This window comes from Rhagoletis zephyria, unplaced genomic scaffold (assembly GCF_001687245.7).
Source record: "Rhagoletis zephyria isolate East Lansing unplaced genomic scaffold, Rhagoletis_zephyria_1.1 Rzeph_scaffold_00812, whole genome shotgun sequence".
NCBI classification, from domain to species: domain Eukaryota; kingdom Metazoa; phylum Arthropoda; class Insecta; order Diptera; family Tephritidae; genus Rhagoletis; species Rhagoletis zephyria.
In genome coordinates, this window is record NW_016157896.1 from 85470 (window position 1) to 109463 (window position 23994).

At 37.0% G+C, this 23994-nt stretch overlaps 1 protein-coding gene and 1 long non-coding RNA gene across 3 annotated transcripts in view; one reads left to right on the forward strand and one right to left on the reverse strand.

Annotated features, from left to right (window-relative positions):
- LOC108361660 (uncharacterized) overlaps window positions 1-21444 on the reverse strand; it is a 30165-nt gene extending 8721 nt beyond the window's left edge. The window contains exons 1-2 of one of the 2 annotated variants that reach the window (XM_017614348.1): window positions 21333-21444; window positions 21172-21278 (exon numbers count right to left, since the gene is read on the reverse strand). In XM_017614348.1, the coding sequence (XP_017469837.1) occupies window positions 21172-21274 (103 nt within the window). In that variant the 5' untranslated portion in view covers window positions 21275-21278; window positions 21333-21444. Of the gene's footprint in view, window positions 1-21171 lie in introns of both variants that reach the window. The other variant, XM_017614347.1, reaches the window with a different exon arrangement.
- On the forward strand, window positions 14354-17315 carry LOC108361661 (uncharacterized). The gene is made up of 3 exons (XR_001847338.1): window positions 14354-16389; window positions 16464-16717; window positions 16791-17315. It is a non-coding gene; the product is annotated as an uncharacterized LOC108361661 (long non-coding RNA).
- Window positions 21445-23994: the final 2550 nt, after the last annotated feature.

Sequence of the window (23994 nt, forward strand, 5' to 3'; positions counted from 1 at the left end):
ATATGTATCTCGCTAACCGTTCTAGCAATTTGTACCAAACTCGGTATGGTTATTGTGCTTGCCACATAAAAGTAAACCATTGAAAATTGTTGAAATCGGACTAAAATTACGGCCGCTTTTCATATAACGGTAAATTTCAGAAATGCTTGAAATTTCAATATTTTGAAATTTAAGGACGCTAGTTTACTTAAAATTTATACCCGCCGGCTTATCATGTAGCGGTAGCTTTCGGAAAGGTGGAAAACATATATTTAATACTTGCGCCGGGTTTTTAATGTTCGGCTCCGCCCGAACTTAGACTTTCTTACTTGTTTTTTATATTTTCGGTTTGAAATATGGTATTTTTTGTTGGTTTGCAAAAAATCCAAACTTCCCTGTTTTCAAACAGCTCCCAAGGGGTCTGTGGAGGGGTGAGGAGTTACTTTTCATAAAGCCACCTCCGCCCCCACTCCAAAATCGTTGTGAAAATAACTAAACATTTCCCGCAACTACAACTATAGACTATAGTTCATATAATAAAAGCACCAAATTGGCTACAGAACACAACAAAATGTTGATTCAACTTTTGCTATACAGTGAAGAATTACAAGTTTTTACACTCGTAAAGGAAGTGGGCGATGTGTTATGCGATGAGAACAGTAGCATTCGGATGAGGCATTTTACATATCGCTCATGACTTCAATTGTGTGATAATCCAAAATAATATAAAATCGAGTTAAGTATGCAGAAAAGACCGATACCCGTTCTTCTATGTTGTGTAGCGAATACCAGAAGCGCACTAGAACAAAATATGTATTCATTTTAACTATGGGAGTAAATGTAAATTGAAAACTTTAAAGCTGTTTTTCTCGAGTTTTTGGTTTTTTTAATTATGAGTTATGACAGCATTGTAGTAAATGAGCGATATGTATTTAATTTTATGTTAGGTTTAATCAAAATATGAAGGGCAATCGCAATCTGGTATAGCATTTTCATATTTCGGTGCATTCGCAAATTCCCAACAATAAAATGGAAACGGTTGCACCGAGACTATGTGCAAGGAATTGTGATTATCCTTATAGAAATGCACGTTATATAAAACACCTGCACCTACGTAAATTTTTGTCCGCTTGTTCACTTTTAATACATGTCCTTGGTTCAGAGCAGTTCACATCCTGAGAGTAGAAAGTCTTTTCCAAGCCTATAAAATATTCAAACGAATCAATACTAATCGTGATGCACCAATATATGTAATTTTATACAAACTTAAACCTACTTTTAGCTTTTGTAATAGCCTGATGCGNATGAGTTTGTACAACATGGCCATTAATATAGCGATAAGTTGTATAACTTGCCAGAAAATCCAAATTTTTTGATCTTTCATACAACCAAGACCCANTCACACACTGGTTCAAACGAAATAGATTCTGAAACACGAAATTTATAAGTGATTATTTATCTGAAATCCAAGTATGATTCACGTTATACTAAAGAAATATATAAACGAAAAACTTACCAACTATGTCGGAATTGTTCCTAGCATCTAAGCCGTCAATGTTGGAGCATAGTGAAAGGATGCGGTTCTCAATATCATTGTATGGAGCTTGAGAGTGCGCTCCACTACCGGTTTTGTACAACTCCTGCCGATTTGCTGCAACTTTCTTTTTTAATGCCTTTTTTAGACTTTCATATTTTAACTTCAGGGTAATAGCAGAGCGCGAGTTAATTACGGACTGCAAATTAAATAATATAGCTATTCTATCCAATGCTGCCTCTTTTTCCTTGTTGGAAATTGTGTCCGTCTTTTTGTTTTCCACGATTTCTTTGTATTTTTCAATTATTTCAATAAGTTTTCGAACCTCTGGTGGTGTGAAATTAACTGATCTTTGCCTCTTTTTTTCTACTGGAATTAAGGCATTATCCATTTTACTTTTTTATAAAAACGCAGCACAAACACAAATTTTCCTTTCGCCAGAAACAGTTATTTTCAACTGAAATATCTCGTTGGGAAAGAAGAAGAATCAACACAAAAGTACTTATCTGTTGTGTTCTTCGTACACTACAAATATTGCATCTATTTGTCTCATGTTCTTAATTTTGAAATATGTCAGCTGTAACCAAACTGCCACCTTATTTAAATACTGTGGAAGAGTAATCTAACACATATTGGACGATTGAAAAACTAAAAACTTTTATTCAGTAGAATAAACAAAGGAATAAATATTATCATTGGATAGTTATCGGAGAGTTTATACTGACTATTGAAAAACCGGCCCTTAGTGTACAAAAGAAACGAAAATTAAATGAGTTTGTACAACATGGCCATTAATATAGCGATAAGTTGTATAACTTGCCAGAAAATCCAAATTTTTTGATCTTTCATACAACCAAGACCCACATTCAACAGGCCCACAAACGGTGCAATCTAGAGCAAAACAACACCAAGTTGAACCAAGGGTCGCTACGTTTATGGCTTTCTTTAAGAAACATCGGGCGAATATTTCAACTGTTCCTGTAACACTACCTTATATAAGTTGGCCTTGCTATCATCCTCACTTATGTTCATCAGAGTATAGCCCTGTTCGCGTACGCACTATCCAGTAAATCCAGTACTCATTTTACTAGTTTTTTACTGGATGTCGTTTTCGTACGCAAAAAACTTGCAAGAAACTAGCAACAGAGGGGAAATTGAGAGAGCAAAAATGACAGCTGAACCTGCAAGTTTTACCGGATTTTCACTGGATAAATTTTTATTAGCAACTATTTGCTAGTAAGAAAACCAGCTAATGGCATGATGANGACCGGTAAGTTGGCCACCAAGATCATGCGATTTGACGCCTTTAGACTATTTTTTGTGGGGCTACGTCAAGTCTAAAGTCTACAGAAATAAGCCAGCAACTATTCCAGCTTTGGAAGACAACATTTCCGAAGAAATTCGGGCTATTCCGGCCGAAATGCTCGAAAAAGTTGCCCAAAATTGGACTTTCCGAATGGACCACCTAAGACGCAGCCGCGGTCAACATTTAAATGAAATTATCTTCAAAAAGTAAATGTCATGGACCAATCTAACGTTTCAAATAAAGAACCGATGAGATTTTGCAAATTTTATGCGTTTTTTTTAAAAAAAAAGGTATCAAGCTCTTAAAAAATCACCCGTTATATCAACGAGCAGCTTATTAGATTTGTTTTCGTTTGTACTACATACATATGTGCATATATACATGTACAAACATATGTACATACGTACAGATATATATATAACCATTCAAACATATGAACATACATGAAAACATTGCTTTCCATAAGTTCATACATATGCCCATCTGTACATCAACGAAGCCCGTTTGCTTCATCATAAATATATCCATACAAACATATGTACATATGTACGAATGGATGTAGTTACGCGAAGCACGCTTGCATCATTTATACATATATTGCTTGGTAGCGGCAGAGCTGAAATGCGCAATGAGTTCGTTCATACATACATATATATGTATACAGTATATTTTGCTTTGCTGCCTTTATGCTTAAGTGCACATTTAAGATACCTACCCTAAAATGCGCATTAGCGGCATTATTCTTAACATTTGTAAGGAAACTCCTCCGATAGATGCATTCAACATACCTGCACATTGGCGATACCTGCCTTAAAAATTGTGCAACTATTATTAACTATCAAAGAAAGTATTAGGTTTACCTGCACTGGCCCTACAATTACCTAATTTTACAAGCTTTTATTTATTTTGCTCATCTCGCAGAACAACGAAAATGGCTATCAATTAGTGTAGTTATATAGATAATTAGATACCATTCCTTAAAAATTGCGCTTGCAGTAATTTCTACGTGGTAAGTGCTCCTCCATTATTTGGTTTCATAGGGATTCGGATACCTTCCTCATTGAAGTATTAAAGAAAATTCGCTTAAGTGCTTTTTTCGGTTAAGTGCACAAGTTTTTCGTGCAAAGAAGGGTGGGCAGCTAAGCAAAATATACTGTACATACATACGTGCATTCAAACATACATATATACATATGTAGGTACTCGTACCCGTCATGCGTCGCTTTATTTCTTTTTTCCCCTTCCTTCTACTACTTATAGTATCGGTCATATCTATAGCACGCCATTCCAAAGTGATATTGTGTGTCACTTATGTTTATTTATTTATTTTTAAGAATTTTCAATTAAAATACAGTTCTTTCTCTAATAAAACCCATATAAACCCAAGTTTAAAAACTTATAGAAAACTAAAAAAAGTGCAACAAATTTTCACCTAAATTTCAAGCTTTTTTCTCGGAAGTGTTTGAATTTTTCTGAATACACAGAAAAAAAAAACAAATTTTTTTCGCCAAGGATGTTGCGGTTTTCTTCATATACAAATAAATTGAGTTTATTCATTATATGGAAGCCAATGCGACAAAAAAAATTCTAAAAAATTAACGGTAATTCGTAGCCACTTGAAATTTGCACATTATCAGACTAAAATTGCAGGGGCTAAAAAACTGTGTACTCAAAAAATTCTATCACTTCCTAAAAAAGTTTGAAATTTAGGTGAAAATTTGTTACACTTTTTTGTAGTTTTCTACAAATTGTTGAACTTGGGTATATATGGGGTTTGTCCGAGAATGAACTAAATTTTAATTGAAAATTCTTAAAAATAAAGAAATAAACATAAGTGACACACAATATCACTTTGAAATGGCGTGCTATAGATATGACCGATACTGTATATCTTCTTTCTCACTCATGTAACGTTTTCAGTTTTAAAAATTTCACTCTCCATTTTTGCGATACCGCCGCCTAAGAAGTTTCACTTCAAAAATCACTTTAATAACATTATATATAAATACCACAGTGGAAAATTGTGTACAAAGAGTTTTAATTTGATATTCAGCATGTCATATGTGAACAATCGCAAGTAGTTTTGGGCAGAACTTCTTTCTGCGTATGCGGCCTTCGATTGCGCTTAAAGATTATAACTTTTACTACGTAGAATTCTCATTTATGTGTTGCCGGAAGAAGGACGAAGTATTTTTGCTCAGAACTTCTTTCTGCGTAGGTGGCCTTCGACCGCGCCCAGAGATTATAAACCTTACTATGTACAATTACCCTTCCTGTGTTGCCGGAAAAGGGCTTGAAGTGTTTTTGCGCAGAACTTCTGTTTGCGTAGGCGGCCTCCGGTTGCGCTTAGGGATTATAACCCTTGCTAAGTAGAATTCTCCTTTCTGCATTGCCGAAAAAGAGGGCGGAAATATTTTGGCGCAGAATTACTTTCAGCGTAGGTGGCCTTCGGCCCCGGTTAGGGATTATAACCCTTACTACGTGGAGTTCTGCTTTCTGTGTTGCCCGAAAAGAAGGGCGGAAATAGTTTTGGACAGAACTTCTTTTGTGTAGGCGGCCTTCGGCCGCGCTTAGGAATCATAACCCTTACTACGTAGAATTCTCCTTTCTGTGTCGCTGGAAAAGAAGGGCGGAATTATTTTTGGGCAGAACTTAATTTTTTATACAATTTTGTATTTTTTTTTTTATAAAGGCTTATTTTTCTCTTAAACTTTACCGGAAAAATAAATATATATCAAGAAAAATAAGATATTTTTAATACCATCCAAACGATATCCAATTGTCTTAAATTATTAAAGTCGTTTTTAGTTACCGTAGAACTCCACAGGCAAACACCGATGGCCAGCGGCGGATCCAGAATTCTCTGATGGGGGAGATTTTGCGGGAAATTTTTCCCTTTTTTTTAATTATCTTAAACGAGCAATTTTTGTGTATATGTATATGTATCCATAAGTTTCTCGGCAATGGCTCTAACGTAGCAAAATGAAAAATCGTTTAAAAAAAACTTTCGAAGTTGTATTTCTTCCAATTGTCAAAAACTTTTTATTTGTACCGTAAAAATTATTTGTATCGTGCGAATATCAGTCGAAATTATCAGGGTTTGAAAAACTGTTAGCACAGCGACAACAGCCAAGCATTTGCTTTTTTATAAATTGTTGTTGCTTTGCTAGCCGGCAATTACAAGTACCTGATGAAGATCTTGCAGAAGCAATGAGCTTAGCCGACGACGCTTAAAAGGAATTCGAAGAAATGCGACAAGATGCAGAAACAAACTTTCATTTGCTTTTCGAACACGTAGAAGGAGTATGCACCAACCTAGGTACAGAAATCAAAGTACCCCGATACAGCAGTCGCCAAAAGAATCGCTTTAATGTGAAAACCGGAGACGCCGAGGCATACTATCGCATTGCTTTTTACATTCCCTTCCTCATTTGAAAAGCCGGTTCCTAAACCGTAAATCAGTTTTAAATAATTTTAGTGTCTTGTTTCCAAAGTATGATTTTAACGAAAAAAGGCGTGAGTACTNAGTACCGCGATACAGCAGTCGCCAAAAGAATCGCTTTAATGTGAAAACCGGAGACGCCGAGGCATACTATCGCATTGCTTTTTACATTCCCTTCCTCATTTGAAAAGCCGGTTCCTAAACCGTAAATCAGTTTTAAATAATTTTAGTGTCTTGTTTCCAAAGTATGATTTTAACGAAAAAAGGCGTGAGTACTAGGTACTCATGAAATTTGATGTGTATACATATGCGAACGGCAAAGCATAAAAGTACGTTTACATATAAATATAATCTCAATCAAAGCTCGTTAGCTGTCAAATTGGTTGTGCTTGTTATTCACACAACTCGAGGAAAAGTTAAACTTCTTCTCTGTGCCACCGTGGTCACTTTTTTTGCAACACATATTAGGCCATTTAAATATATTTTAACTGAATATTTTATTAAAAATACCTTTACAAACCTATTTTCCTTACTAGCGTCAATTTTTGTTTACTTTAACATTTGACATTCCTCCTCTTCTTCGCAAGTATAATCGATAAAACTGGGTTGGACACCAAAAAGTTATCGGTTTAATCTGAGATATTTTTAATTATAATTTTGCATGGCTAATCTCTTTTTCTAATAACAGATTAGGGAGTCAAGCTCGAAAATTAGAATAATATTTTTATATATAAAGGCGATTCAGTTACACACATACAAATGTAGGTTAGGTTAGAAATTAAATATTTCACTTAATTTTATTCATTTTGCCGATTTAATTTTTTTATTCATTTTCATTTTTAATTCTTTTAATACATGACATTATCGGTATGATTGATAAAATATACTTGTACATATATACTTGTGACTCAAGGGCGTTAAAATATCTTGGAAACACCGCATATAGGTAGATTTTCAAGTTTTATGCGGCAAAAAATATGTTATTGCCTCTATCTACTCAAAATTGTTTATCAAATGTAAAATTGAAATAATTTGTATTACAGATAGGTTATATTAATAAAATATATATATTAGCCAATAATTTACTATTTAAATAAATTGATTACCTTTATTTATAAAATGTGTGTACACTATCATTGGTTAATTAGTTTTCGCTTTCAGAATCTTCGCTGGCCTCAAACTATTCCTTTGTCACATCTTTGACAACGGATTTAGAGGGTAACAGCAGCTTTATTGTGTCTGGGGAAAACGATTTGATATTTTTTCTTTTTTTGGTCATGAACCGAAACACTGCTTAAAAACGAGTCCGAGCTCACCAACAGCCGGATATATATGTCACGGTTACATACTTCACGAGAAAACTTCCGGGAATAATTTTCTCGGTAGTGTTTGTTGTGGGACTCTTGAGCCTCCCCGATAATTGTCCTATTGTTAATAAGGAATTAGTATCTTGTGCATTGTGGGTGTCATAGGATGCCATGCCGTCGTCGATTCGCCACTTCTCGCTCGCTATGTTTGAGTTGCGGTCGCTTAACGAAAAATTTTGCATGTGAAAGCAAGAAAAAAGTTAGCTAGCACGGATAGACGATAGCAAGTTTGGTTGTACCTCATTGAGTTCGTTCGTTTCGCCACTTGCTAACTGATGGCGAATCGATGACGGCTAATAATCAATTGTAGCGCATTTCCTCTTACTATGCATATGCCCAAATGTATGCAACCATTTGGCAAGCGAACACAGGGTGCTTCTAATGAAAATAAAAATTGTATGCTGAAATACACATGCTAAGCCCTTCGAAATTTTGTGCTGGGATATGCGTTACAGCTTCGCAAATCTTACCCCTAACGAAACCAAAGATGAATACACATCAAAAAAACTGAAGAATTGTTTGCTTTCTATGAAAAAGTAATCGACTGTTCGAAACAAATCTTTCTTCTGGAGGTAAAAATTTAGAAAAAACGAGTTTCACACGAACATTTTCGAAGCATTACAAGTAGCTAATACAACGTCTTTTGTGAAGGTTTTTAAGATCTTACGTATATTGGCACTTTTGCCCGTTTCAATAGCCACACCTGAACGAAGCTTTTCATGCCTGAAAAGAATTAAAACCTACCTGAGAAATACAACATGTCAAGAAAGGCTCAACCGTCTAGCATCTATGAATATTCACAAAGATATAAATTCTTCAGTTTCAACTTGAAAATTCTTCGTTTCATTGATTTATAAGTAAAAAGAAAAATTGAATGTGTTTAAAATTATCAAAATGTTTTATAAATAAAGAGAAAATTTGAATATATGATTTTAAAAATTCGTGTTTGCAACTTTATTACGCATACCTTCTAAAGAGCCTTTTTTCTAGACCCATATTAGTGAAATATTATTCTTTGACTTGACCCCCCCGTGTATCCGCCACTGCCGATGGCCTACCAACTGTCACTTTGACGAGCAATATGATTGCAAGTTTTTGTGTGTGGGCACTTTGATGTTTTGATACAAGCATTTCCCACATGACGCTGGTGGCGTCATTCTGTCAATTTCAGCGTTTAAAACTATTTGAATCTTAAAAAAAGACGTGAGTACTAGGTACTCATAAATTTGATGTGTAAACATATGCGAACGGCAAAGCATAAAAGTACATTTACATAGTTGCGATCCCGTACGAGTCCGGACTAGTCAGAAATAGTCAGAATCCGTCAGATTTTACTGGAAATCGATCCCGTACTCGGCTCTCTGACTATTGAGAGGACAAAAAATAGAGTAAATACGGTTCTCTCTCTGTCAGAAGTTACCAGTTTTAGTCCGAGAATTTTTTGCTGGTAAATTCTGGTAAATGTGTCAAACGATCAGCTGATCAGTGTGTTTGGCAACCAAATTGTAAACAAAAGAAAAGTGCACTCTGCTAATTCATGTTTAAAAGTTTTTAATTACTTGTTTAAGTGGATTCTAATGAATTTGAAAGTATTTTTGGTTATTTACATGTGTGATCTGAGTGTGTTTACACACAAAATAAGCAAAAATTTACAACCAAAATTTGGAGGTTATGTTGAAGTTGACAGAAGTTACCATTTTTTACAAGAAAGCGATCCCGTACTTTTCAATGTTACTCTCTCGCTCTGAGCGAATTTTTATTTTTTGACAGTTTTACTAGTCCGAGTACGAGGAATACGGGATTGCACCTATAATCTCAATCAAAGCTCGTTAGCTGTCAAATTGGTTGGGCGTGTTATTCACACAACTCAAGGAAAAGTTAAACTTCTTCTCTGTGCCACCGTGGTCACTATTTAAATATATTTTAACTGAATATTTTATTAAAAATACCTTTACAAACCACTTTTTTTCCTTTCTAGCGTCAATTTTTGTTTACTTTTACATTTAACATTCCTCCTCTTCTTCGCAAGGTTTGACAACAAAAAGTTATCGTTTTTATCTGGGATAATTTTATAATTATAATTTTGTATGACTAATCTCTTTTTCTAATTACAGATTACAGAATTCAAATAAAATAAGTTTGTATTTATAGTAGTAAATCACAAAATTATTATTTTGGCGACGAGCTCCACATAAAATGGTAACGTATTAAAATAGGTACCAATAGATTTCCGTGCCTATATTGGTGACCCCGTTTCGAGAACATCCGCATTCGTGCACGGTGTACACGTGTTTTTTTACAACATTTGAGGTTAGCTACATTCGGCGCAGAAATGGTGGACAATGATTTGCCTCCAACTAAAGTTTGCTCGCCACCACCTGAAATTACTACAGCACCCGCAAACGCCGTCGCGGTTGTGTACGCCAGATTACCTGTTCCACCGATGCACATCACGAACAAGAGGCCTGGTTTACTACCATGGACTTCTGGTTCACGGCATCGGGCATCTCAACAGACAAACAAAAGACAGCTACAGTGCTAGCAGCACTTGATCCTAATGTAATTGGTCAACTGAGTGACGTCATTGCGCCACTGCCTCTGTCCGAGAAGTTTGAATTTATTACGAAGAAAATTATCGCACATTTTGCCGATAGTGAGCAATGACGCCTCAACTGCTTGCTGTCAGAATTTCCCTTTGAGGGCGGATCAGCCTAACGAAATATGCGAATTGCGCACAGCTATAATTGAATTACGTAAAAAATTCGAAAAGTTCATTTTCGACAGTGCTCAGAACATCGGGCAGCCCCCAAGCCGCTGTGAGCTCACAAGGTGCATCGGCCGAATCGCAAGACTGCTGGTATCACCAGAAATATGTCCGTAATGCCCGAAAATGCCGGAGCCCTTGTCGTAATGGTTCTGTTCAAGCGGCCACGTGAAGCACTACTTCAACCTGACTACAGGGTCGTATGATAGATGGTAGCGAAAAGTCTGTCATAGAGCGCAACGTGCTTCGCTTGCAGATTCACGACAAACGTATAAATAAAACATTTCTTGTAGACACCGTGGGCAATGTGTCCGTTTTACCGCTCACATCTAAATCATATGACGTCCGACCAACAGCAACAAAGCTATACGCTGCAAACGGTTCCCGCATCAGAGTAATTGGAGAAAATATAATACATCTCGATCTTGGCCTCCGCCGTGATTTCCAGTGGTCATTTATTATCGCCGATGTCACAACTCCCATCATTCGTGATGATTTCATACACTTTTTTGAATTGTTGATAGACTTACGTCGCAATCTACTCACCGATAATACCACATAACTACGCACTCCTTTGACAACATTAACGATGCGAACTCTAGCTGAAATAAAAACATATGATCGGACAAGTCCGTTTGCCGAATTATTAGCCGAATTTTCAGAGAGAGTAAAACAAAATCTACGATCTTTCACAGAATCATAACAACGGGCCAGCCCGTCTTTGCCCGACCAAAACGTCTTCCGGCCGAAAAGCTGGCTGCACCACGAAGAGAGTTCGAATTTCTAATGAAAGTAGGTGTGTGTCGTCCTTCGAGCAGCAATTGGTCGAGTCCGCTGCATTTGGTCAGGAAAAGCGATGGTACTTGGAGACCGTGTGGCGACTACAGAGCACTTAAGGCGCACACAGTGCTGTATAGATGCACGCTACAGTACCTAAGCGATTTTTCAAGAAGTTTGCGGGGCAAAATCATTTTCTCCAAAATTGACCTGCAGCGGGTTTCCATCAGGTCCCGATCCACGAAGATGACATTGCTAAAACAGCTATCACGATGCCCTTCGGACTGTTCGAATTCAATTTTATGACGTTTGGACTCTGCAACGTCGCGCAGACGTTCCAAAGGCTCATCAACGAAATCCTGCGAGGTCTCGATTGCGCCTTCCCATATATCTGTGATATTTGTATCGTTTCGTCTTCCACCGACCAGCACCGCCACCACATTCGAACTGTTTTTCGACGCCTTCGTGACAGCAACCTTGTCATTAATACAGCCAAGTGCCAATTCGGCAAAAGTGAAACCTGGTTAAGGCGCAAGGAGTTCACCCATTACCAGAGAGAATTGCCGTCATTCGTGATTTTCCAAACCCCACCATAGCTAAGCAGTTGAAAAGTTTTATCGCAATGGTAAACTTCTACAGAAAGTTTCTACCAGACGCAATTTCCTATCAATCTCACCTCCAAGCACTTATTACGGCAAATAAGAAAAACGACCGCATTCCACTGGTTTGGAATAGGCATGCAGAAGACGCTTTTGTTTGATGCAAGTCTGAATTAGTAAATGCAACACTGCTTGGACACCCAGCGCACGATGCAGAGTTAGTCCTCTACGTTGACGAATCGGATGCCGCAGTTGGTGCCGCATTACATCAGAACATCGATGGCGAACTTCAGCCGCTCGGATTTTATTCCAAAAAGCTCACCAGTGCTCAACGCAAATACAGCACATACGACCGCGAATTGACTGCTGTGTATCAAGACATATGCCATTTCCGGTACACGATCGAAGGTCGCGTTTTGTTACATTGTCACCGACCATCGCCCGTTGGTATTCGCTTTCCAGCGGAAGTCGGGAAAAAGCCTCCCCACGACGAGTACGCCAACTCGATTTCCTCGGCCAATTCTCAACTGACATCCGTCACACACCCGGCGACCAAAACGCAACAGCCGACCTGTTATCGCGCATCCCTGCAAAAATCGTTGGACCATGTAATCTATTTGTGGTATATTGGAGTACTTACAAAAGTGTTCCTCTGTCATGCTGTAGCGGACCAACTCGTGTCTCTGCACCAGCTTATTGTTACGCGATCACTGCTCGTGTTTTAACGAAATGTGATTGAAGCTGATCATTTGAAAGCACATTTGCATGTCTGGCTGTAGCTGAACGTGTAGAGATGCTGGCTGTTATTTGTTTGCTCCAAGCATGTTTGGGTTCGAATGCCGTCAGAGGCAACATGTAATTTTTTATTTTTGTTTTTGGTTTTTATTAGTTGCGAAGAAGCATCTGTGAAGTGAAGAACAAAAGCGTGTACAAACGAAAAAATATAACAACAATGCCATTGTTAATATGTTGGAGTAGTTTTGTGCTACTCTGATGTAATGCAGAGATGGAGTATATGGTCCTGCCGTAGGACATCGCAATGTTAATTGGACCATATTTTTTATATGAATTGTGGTTAATTTTGGAGTACTCGTTGGTCCTTAGGGAGTACTCTTGACATGCATGCATGGAGTAGTCGCAATTTTTGCAGGGATTGTAGCAATCGACGGAGCTAAAGACTACACTAGGGATGGGTAAATTCGATATTCGAATTTTAATCGAATTTTAGCTCCAAAATCGCGAATTTTTGAAATCGAACTTTGTGTTGTTAAAATTCGGATAAAATCGAGTTTTTCCAGAAATAATCGAATTTCATCTTTATTTCCAAAAAATTAACTCTTCAATTTTTTTCTTTCTGACTAAATTTGCCATCACTGTGTGTGGCACTCCATTTGTCTTAGGGATTCAAGGAAAAAAATACATTAAAACATAAAAAAAAATCTGTGCCAAGAAGGAACTGTTATTCCAAACTCAATTTTAAATTTTTTTTTTTATAAAAAAACTAGTTTCTTTGTTGATTTTTTATTTTAAATTTTTAGAGGCTTTTACGTTAGTAGCATGAAGCTTTTGCCTGAGAAGACCCCTAGTAAAATTTTCCGGAGAATAATTTTTTAGAATATATCAATCCATAAACGATCTGCCAAGTTCGCTTTTTGCGAGGTTTCTTGAAGTAAGGGTCAAATATGACCGGTTTAGGAGGGAGCTAATGGGTTAAAATGTTTTACGAAAATATTTCCCAGGAAATTTTAATATATATGTCTTAACCTTTAATTTCGCTCAGACATTTATTTTAACTATTTTTTCGACTTTTTTGAAAACTACTTAGGCCGAGATATGAAAACTTTAGTAGGCCATAAAATAGAAATACGATCTAACTTTGGCAAATCCATCGATCGTTTTACTACTGGATGGGTAGACATTCAGAAAATATTAACAAAGTACGTTGGCTGTCGCACAGTGTAATTTTAGACTAACTTTTTAAACAAGTGCACACTCTCTTCAAGCACCTCAAAAATATTTTAATTGTTGCATAGTATTTTAAGTACAACACTTCTTTAAATAAATTCGACTTTTCAAACAGGTGGCAACCCTCCCAAATGTAATTAAAAAATAAAGTTTATTCAAAACCATTTCGATTGATACCCATATTGGAGTAATTTATTTAATAAATAATTTGATTTTGATTTTCTTACATATGGCACAAAACTAAAACCATGTTACACATCTACATTTCATTTGACACAGATTTTATGATTTGGTGTTAAATATTTAACGCAAACATCTGCGGAAGCGATTATTTGAATTTGATTTTCTAATCTGTGGCAACCCTTTTATAGAACTAAAACTATGTTGCAGACCCAAAGGACAAGCCTTTAATTCGACTCCTAATTTTTTTAAATTGAACGATGCAGATTTTATGACTTGGTGTTAAATATTTCACGCAAACATCTCCGAACTCGACTAAGAAGTTTCACTTCAAAAAAATTTTGCGAAATTCAAAAGAATTCGAATTTGCACCACCGAATTTCGAATCGAATAATCGAATGGTTGGGCAATGTTCGAAATTCGGAAAAAATCGAATTTCAACCCCCCACTATCCATCCCTAGACTACACTAAGGTTGCTGTAGCGCAGAGCGCGTTCACCCAACTTCAAAAATTCGTTAAAGAACCAGGTATGCACAAAAATTCGCTTATTCTAAAGTTTTTTTCGATTCCCAACAGTGACAGTCAACTCATCTGCGACAGCGCCGTTAAGATACGAGACTCCATAAGGACGGTTTTCGCACATTAACATAGACATCGTTGGTCCTCTTTCTCTCTGCCAAGGCCCTCTTGTCACATTGGATTTCACGGTTTGGTATTCCAGCATGAATATCATCTGATCGTGGTAGGCAATTCGAGTCCGCCGTATTCCCCGAATTGATCAACACTATAGGGATAGACCATTTGCGAACAACACCCTATCACCCACAATCGAACGGCATCATCGAGAAGTGGCACAGAAGCTTTAAAACAGCCATTTTGTGCCACAATCCAGCTGATTGGGTATATAATTTACCAGCGATTTTACTGAGATTGCGAGTCGCGTTTTAACCCAACATCTTCTCTTGCGCTACTCGTGTATGGCTCAATACTACGCGTCCCAGACGAATTTTTCCAGGACGTCAAAACGAAACAAGTTACCAACGAAGCCAACGCACAATTTCGTTATGCAATGGAGAAACTGCGACCAACCAAAACAGCCCACGATTCGACAACGCAAACATTCTTAGCACCAGCACTGCAAACCGCAACGCACGTATTCGTGCGAAACGACTCGATACATACTTCGTTAACACATCCGTACGATGGGCCTTACCTCGTCATCAAACGGTCTCAAAACTGTTTCAAGTTACTACATAGTGCGAGGGCGATGTACAAACATAAGCATAGATCGGTTAAAACCAGCGTTTTCTGCCAACGTCGACAACGAACACAACGTTTCGCAAGATGTACTACCAGAGACACTGCAACCTACACCAACAAGCAACACTAGCACTGATAGACACGTTTCTGCCAACGTCGACAACCAACACAACGTTTCGCAAGAAGTGCTGCCAGAGGCACTGCAACCCATACCAACAAGCACAACTCGCACTGGTAGACACATCCGCCTTCCTCTACGATACCGATAGTTCCATCCAGAGGGGGGTACTGTCACACCCTGTACCATTACAAATTTTCCATTTCATTGCTCCGTGAGATAGTACTTATTACTTTTGCCACTTACAAATTTCTTTCCTTTTCGATTTGATAACCATCCTGACTGGTCGACATCAGGCATAAGCTACATTGTAAAAACATCTAGAATTCAAACAAAATTTGTCTGTATATATAGTAGTTAATCACAAAACTATTAGTTTGGCGACGAACTCCACATAAAATGGTAAAGGCTGGTTTTCAGTAGGTCAAAATCACTGACATCAAAAACTGTCTTCATCTGACAGCTGTTCATTTGGTGTCAAATGCGCTTTCATTACATCTTAAAAACGGACCCAATGTCGATATCGCAGTGCATGTCAAAGGCTACAGATGTCAAATGTGAAGTAAACTGTTTTGACAACCGATCAGCTGATAAGAGAACAATTGTTGCAAAAAGTGAGGAAATAATTTCAACGTGATACAATGCGCAAAAATAAACAAATTGTAATAGCTACTGCGGCACTTTGTGTAGTAACAACACTCAGGGCATGAAAAAGAAGAGGAGCCAACTGAGAAAGCAAAACAATGGTGGATTAGACCTGGTCTGAGGGAGAGAGCGACCTGTGGTTTTTATGCTACACTGCGTTCTAAGCTGGTTTTGCAGGAACCAAAGTGGTTAAAGCATTTTTTGAGAGTGACTCTGGAAGATTTTCATTTCCTTGTGGAGCGCCTTACCCCATATATTTGCAAACAAAGCACAAGATTCCGAGAAGCGATTTCGGTAGGCGAAAGATTGGCAGTAACTTTACGTTACTTAGCAACAGGCGATAGCTTCTCCAGTCTGATGACTGTTTTCCTAATGGGGAAAAGACAATTTGCCATGTAATACATGAAACATGTGGTGCTATTTTCGAGCCTTTGAAAGACGAATTTCTAAAGGTAAGTTTTTAAATTATTAAATGAAAATGAGAAATGCGAAATGTGTATAAGAACATTTGATATTTTTTCTTAAGGTTCCGAGTACTCCTGGACAATGGACAATGGTTGCTGACCGTTTTGAGCAACGATGGAATTTCCCTAATTACTATGGGGCATTAGATGGAAAGCACATAGCGATTCAAGCACCTGATAACTGTGGTTCGGAGTATTTCAACTACAAAAAATTTAATAGCATTGTCCTAATGGCTATGGAAGATGCGGACTACAAATTTTTGTTTGTAGAAGTCGGGGCATATGGTCGCGAATCTGATGGAGGAGTTTTCGCACGGTAAGATTTCTCCAATATCTTGCTTAATAACCTTAACATTTCTACATTGGGATTTGAAATGATTTCATTTCAGATGACCTCTTTCAGCAGCTCTTGCTGATAATACCATTAATTTCCCGGCTCCGAGGCCACTTCCACATGAAGGAGACCCTATGCCATTTGTCATAGTAGCTGATGCCGCTTTTCCTTTAAAGCCGTATTTGCTGAAACCCTTCTCTTATCCTGAGCAAGTTATGTCCCACAAAATTTTCAACTACAGACTATCGCGAGCAAGGAATGTAGTTGAGAATGTGTTCGGCATAAGTGCAGCGCGATTCAGAATACTTAGAAGACCAATGGACGTAAAACCAGGGTGCGCGAAAGCTATTGTCCTCACGATTTTTGTTTTGCATAATTTTTTATTAACACGTAAACCATTATATATTCGAAGCTTAGACGTTGACGATGATGGCATCGTTGTACGCGGTAACTGGAGAAATGAGTTGGGAGAAAATGGAATGGGTAGGCCAGCGGACAATGCAATGAATGTACGTGAAAATTTTATGGAGTTCTTCTTGACACCCCATGGATAATTTTTTTTTTGTTTTTTAGATTGGCGCTTACACATATGTTAGTGTTTGGCCGAGCCTCTCCTCCGATTTGTGGCGTGCGCCTTGATGTTGCACACAAATCGGAGGGACCTACAGTTTTACGCCGACTCCGAACGGCGATTGTATTTTTATGAGAAGCTATTTTTCATGGCAGAAATACACTCGGAGGTTTGCCATTGCCTGCCGAGGGACGACCGCTGTTAAGAAAAAACCTTTTTCTATATTTTTTACGATGTTGCTTTGACCAGGGCTTGAACCTAGGTGTTGACGAGTGAAAGCACTGCTTACCACTATACCACAGCGGCCCATGGATAACTACCATGACAATATAACAGAAATATCCTTCATAACTAGATTTCGTTCTTTTATCTAGATATATATGTATTTATGTCGCGGTAAAAATAAAAGCACTACAATTAAAAATAAAATTTTTTGCAACTTTGATTTATTTACTTATTTTAAATAATGTCTTTTTTAAATATAATTCCACCTATAAAAGAAACGACATAAATAAAAGTTGCAAAAAATATTATTTTTAATTGTGGTGGTATTATTTTTGCCGCAACTGTACCTGCAAATCAATTCAAAACTAAAGAACTTTACTTTTTATTAAATTTAGGAATTACTATGCGAACAAATGTTAGATAGGGCGTTTCTATATTTAGGTAACGATATCTAACTATATTTTTGTAAAACAAATCAACTTCCGCTTTGTATAGGCTGATTTTCATTAAGGAATATTCGCTGACTACATAACTGCCAGCGATGTCATTCTTCCAAAAAGTGTTTTCATTAATGCCATAAACTGACATGATACCGATTGAAAACTATTGACAACAGTTTTTGGAGTCAGTCGTCTGACATGCCGTTTCCACTACACATGGCAAAAATATTTTGTAAGAAGAAGACCCTGGCCAGCCGTTTGTGAGTTTGAAGTTTGAATAAAATAGATCGAAAGCAAATAAATAAAATGATTAAAAAGAAAATTGCAGTGGCCGGTGCGGCATTGTGTTTAATAATAACTTTGAAGGCATGGAGGAATAAAAAAAGTTAAAAGGCGCAAAAAGTGGTGGATACGACCGGGTTTGACCCTGAGAAAAATCAGTGGGTTTTATAGCAAACTTCGTTTGAAACTGCGGGAACAAGATCCCTTGTTGTTTCACAACTTTTTGCGGATGAACGTGGATGATTTCGATTTTTTGGCAAATCATTTGACTCGGCACATTGGAAAGAAAGACTCTCGATTAAGGGAATCCGTCTCAGTTGGAGAAAGATTGGCGGTAAACGATGCGATACTTAGCGACTGGTGATAGTTTTGTAAGTTTGATGTCTGTTTTTCTTTTGGGGAAAACAACAATTTGCAATATAATACGCGAAACCTGCGAGGCGATTTTCCGAACCCTAAAAGATGTTTTCTTAAAAGTATGTGGAGTTTTGTGTTTGCATTTACGATCTGAACAGAAAATGTTATATTTATTTTTTTTTGTTAAGATGCCAAATTCTCCCGGCGAATGGTTAGACATTGCAAACAAATTTGAAGAGAGATGGAACTTCCCGAATTGCTGCGGTGCACTAGACGGGAAACATATTATGATTGAAGCATCTCCTAATAGCGGCTCCGAATACTTCAATTATAAAAGCCACAACAGTATTGTATTAATGTAGGGCTGCCAGACGTCCCGGTTTTCCCGGACATGTCCCGGTTTTAGACTATTTGTCCCGGTGTCCCGGTCCAACCGTAAAATGTCCCGGGTTTCGTTTAAGTGTCCCGGTTTTCGATTTGATTGCACAAATTTTGAACAAAAATGACTACACTGAGAGAAACAACGCATTGTAATATTAAGAAAAATTTTATGAATTTACTGGGGTTAATAACGCATAGTAAACATGAATATTTTTTATTTGATTATCGTTTTAAAATGTTCGCATTTAAAAACAATACTTTCATACCACGAACACGTGGTGTTGAATCAAACTGAACATTTGAGAGCACATTTACATGTCTGGCTGTAGCTGAGTGCACGAAGATGCTTGCCACAATTTGCTAATTTCCAGAGCGTCAGGGTTCAAATACCATTACAGGCAGCATGGAATTTAAATATATTTTTTTTAACTTAATTATGAAAAAGCATCGGTTAAGTGCAAAGCGCTTCATTTTAATATTGGAGTATTTGAATTGAATATTTCTATACTAAATACTAAAATTTGTATACTTAAATTTATTACGAGTAGGGTTGGTACCCTTTCATATGAGATTTTTTTTTTAATTTAGCACGTTTTTAATTTTAGCACGAAACAAATAACTGATATTTTAATGTTACCTTGTATTTAATTTTTTTTCTTTCGTGAAACCTAGATTACTTATAAGTACCGTGCCGTACAAAATTATTGGCTCGGAGACTCTTTCATCAGATCACAATTTCTAATCAGATCTTTTAGAAAAATTTTGAAAATGTAGCTTTTGAGCCAATTAGTAAAGTGCAAGTCTGAAGTTACCAGAAAATTTCGTTGATTTTTTGCAATTATTTATTTTTTGCTGACAGTGTCTTCCACATACAAAAAAATGTCGAACATAAGTAGTTTGTATGGAAGAAACTCTCAGTAAAAAGAACACCAAAAATCAACAAAATTTTTATGGGCTGCAAAACTTCATTTTCAAAATTTTTATAAAAAAGTCTGAATAGAAAGTTGCGAATTTGTGTGCAAATTTATTGCATTTTCCCGAGTTTTGAACAAAGTTTAGAAATTTTATTTTTATGTTTTCTGATGTATTTAGTATAAACTGTATTTTTATAAGGAACAAAAAAGGTACATGCATTGTGAAAAATTCTCTGTGCTTTAGTTGTGATAAATTGTTTTGTTTTGCTGGTGTACGTTGTAATGATCTCATGATCTCATGTTTTTATATTTTTTTGTTTGTCAAAATAAAATTTTACTACATCCTTTCGTACGTAATTTTTGTCGAAACGAAAGGGAAGGGAGCGAGAGGCCTTTCCCACCCTTAAGTGTCCCGGTTTAGCAACAGAGATATCTGGGAGCCCTAATTAATGGCAATGGTAGACGCCGGTTATAGATTTTTGTTTGCTGAAGTTGGAGCGTACGGTCGTGAGACAGACGGAGGAGTTTTTGCAAGGTAAGATACCCGTAACGTACAAATTTTATAAAAGTGGTACCCATAAATTGCTTTTTGAAGTGAAACTTCTTTGGGTTCGGATAAAAAATCGCGCGATTTTTTATTAAAAATTTTCGCCTGCGGCGCTTTTCCCATAAAAATCAATACTTCGATAAATAATGAAAATTGTTTATAAAAAATCGCACTTCGTACAGCTAAAATAACTGTAAACCATAAAAGTAGCGCTGCCATGGTATAGCGAAATTTGCTATTATATTTTGGTTAGAATATCTTATTTAGGTGAAAGTAAAAAAAGAAGAAAAAGAAGAAGTGTATAGTGTAAACTGAGTATGTATAATAGCGCAAATGAAATGTGAAATAAGGTGGCAATACCGGCGATTTGAGGTTATAATAATTTTGGCAGGCGCAAAGTTTGTTTACTCTGTTTTATTAACGAAATATATAAAATAAAAGTGAATAAATGATTTGGTTTGCATAAAATAATAACCGGAGACGTTTTAATAGTGTTTTAAAAGTGGAAACTGGTGATTTAGTGCATTTTTGACGCGGTAATTGCTCATAGAAAACAACGAAATTTAACAAAAGTTTTTAGTTTATAACTTTTAAATGGTTAATAATATTAGCCCTCCCCCTACAGATTGTTAATAGGGGGGCCGAAACGCGTCGCTTGGTACCCCTCCCGACTTTGCCGGACCTTTTTTAGGGGTTGTTACCCTACACTAGAGAATTACCTTGGACAGCTACTATAAGCTGTTCAGTTTGGCTCGTCCAATTGTGTTGAAGCTTCCGCACTCGCTTCTTGGTGTTGGCAATTGTTGCGCTTGAATTATCCATTTTGCTAAAATTGTAAGCCATTAATTAAGTGGTTACTCAATTTTCATCCAAAAATTACCTTTTTCCACGTTAAATAAAGATTTTTTTTTGAATTCTGCTTGCTTGGCAGGTGACCTTAGCGGAACACACAACAGCAGGTTACTCCTCCTGGTTCCATATGATTTTATGCATTAGTAGTAGGGATGGGTAAATTCGATATTCGAAGCTTCGATACTCGAATTTTAGCTCCAAAATGGCGAATTTCTGAAATTGAACTTTGTGTTGCTAAAATTCGGATAAAATCGAATTTTTCCAGAAAAAATCGACCTTCATGTTTATTTCCAAAAAAATCAACTCTTCAACTTTCTTGTTTCTGACTAAATTTGCCATCACTGTCACTCAGGCATTTATTTTAACTATTTTTTTGAAAACTACTTAGGCCGAGACATATGACAACTTTAGTAGGCCATGAAATAAAAATACGAGCTAACTTTCGCAAATCCACCGAGTGTTTTACTACTGGATGGGTATACTTTCAGAAAATGTTAACAAAGTCCGGGCTGGTTTGGGCTGTCCTACAGTGTAATTTGAGTTTAACTTTTTAAACAGGTGGCCACTCTCTTCAAGCACCTCAAAAATATTGTAATTGTTGCATAGTATTTTAAGCACAATACTTCCTTAACTTCTTTAACTAAACCCCTCTTAAATGTAATTAAAAAATAAAGTTTATTCAAAATCATTTCGATTGATACCCATATTGGGGTAATTTATTTAACTTATTAAATAATCTGATTTCCCCCCTTATTCTAGAACCCGAATTTTCGTAATTCGTAATTCGTAGCTACGTTACAAAAAACGAAAAATCCACATGCGGCAACCCTTGCGGAAACATGTGCATCATTGCCAGCTACCAGTTGTTTTTCGAAGATAGCTGAATGAAAGAAAACAAAGTGGAAAGGAATTAAAAAAAACACTCATCATGTGCTTGTTTATTGCAAAATTGGTTAATTTTACATATTTTGAGGAAAATTATGGATTCTGATGTAGACATTTGCAATTATAGCAGCAGAGCAAGCGGGCGCTATGGCAATGGATTCACAAAGGTATGCGGAGCTATCGGGCATAGTAACCATGGGCGCATCTATGTCAGCTTCTGGTTGAAATGTTGAACCACAAGCCAGAACTCCTCCTTTGCCTGAAGCTCTGGTTCTCAATCCAGTTAATGCAATAACAGCTTCTTCCAAGCCATTGAAAATATGCACTTTTTAGGTCCACCACCTGTTGCGCTTGCTTTTGCCTTCGGCCGCGCTTAGGGACTATAATCTTACTAAGTAGAATTCTCCTTTCTGTGTTGCGGGGAAGAGGGGCTTCCTCATGTCAAAGGTATACAACATTTCTTGTGCATATCACTCCGGCTACAGTATTTTTGCGCAGAACCCACGTCGAAATTGCATAGTGCGAAAGTGCACAGTGCAAACCGAGTTTATTAATAAGCTAGTGGTAGGAAATTTGAAACATTTTTCTTAAATAAAATGTGAATCCTTTGGTTACACGTGTATGTTAAAGTTTTTGGATTCGGGTTATGCGTTTGAACACAACAACCGACAATCGTTGTACATTAACTAAACCGGACCCAAGTTTCTCGATTACGGGCAACAAATATTCTTTTTTGCTAGTTTATATAAAGCAGTGGATAAAAATATAAGTATATGCGAAAGGCAAATTTTCTGTTTAAATGAACACCACCAATATTTCTTGCAAACACACATCGATTTACATCGTTTATTTCGCCTCTGACACAGAATTGTTTTCGTACAAAATTACGCAAAAAAGCTTACTCGTTCGTTTTTAGGCATGCCATTGTTACGAATTTCGAAAGTTCGAAAATACGATTCGGATTGCAGCATAATATTTCTACGATTCGTAGCAAAATCCGAATACGAAAGAGTTGCAGAACACCCCTAAGATTTTCTTACATACATTCATAGGCACAAAGCTAAAACCATATTACACATCTACAGGGCAAGTCCTTTCATTTGACACCTACCTCCTTTTTGAAAATCGAATGAGCGATACAGATTTTATGACATGGTGTTAAATATTTAACGCAAACATATCCGAACTCGATTAAGAAGTTCCACTTCAAAAAAGTTTTGGAAAATTCGAAAAAATTCGAATTAAATCGAATTCGCACCAACAAATTTTGCATCGAATAATCGAATGTTTGGGCAGAGAACGTTTATAAATGAGAAGGCGCATTTTCTGTGTGAACTAATTGCTGCCAGAAATTTTGGGGTGCAGTCGGCCAAATATACCACTCGTCGACAAAGTGCACCACTCGACCGACGGTGTCGGCAGAGAAGTGTCGGCTGCCACCATACCAAAAATTTTTCCGTGCCACCACACTTCGAGCAAATTTACTGTAGTTCAAAGCAAAATGAAAAAATAAGAACGAAAAAGGAAAGAGGAACAGAAATATAATAAGCACTAGGCAGAGGGGATGCTTGCGGAGGCAGGCGCGTGCTTGTGTCGGATCAAAACAAATTCTAAAATAAAAATGGAAGTCAGAACGACAAGTGTACAGAAGAAGCGGGGAAACGGGGAAAGGAGCGGGTTTTTGTACATTTGCTTGCTTGCCGAAAATATGATATTTGCGTGAAATCGATTTGCTGATTGTTGCAAATTGATTTTTGCAAACATGTATGAATTTTTCTATTTCAGCTAAGTTGATAAGATTTTCT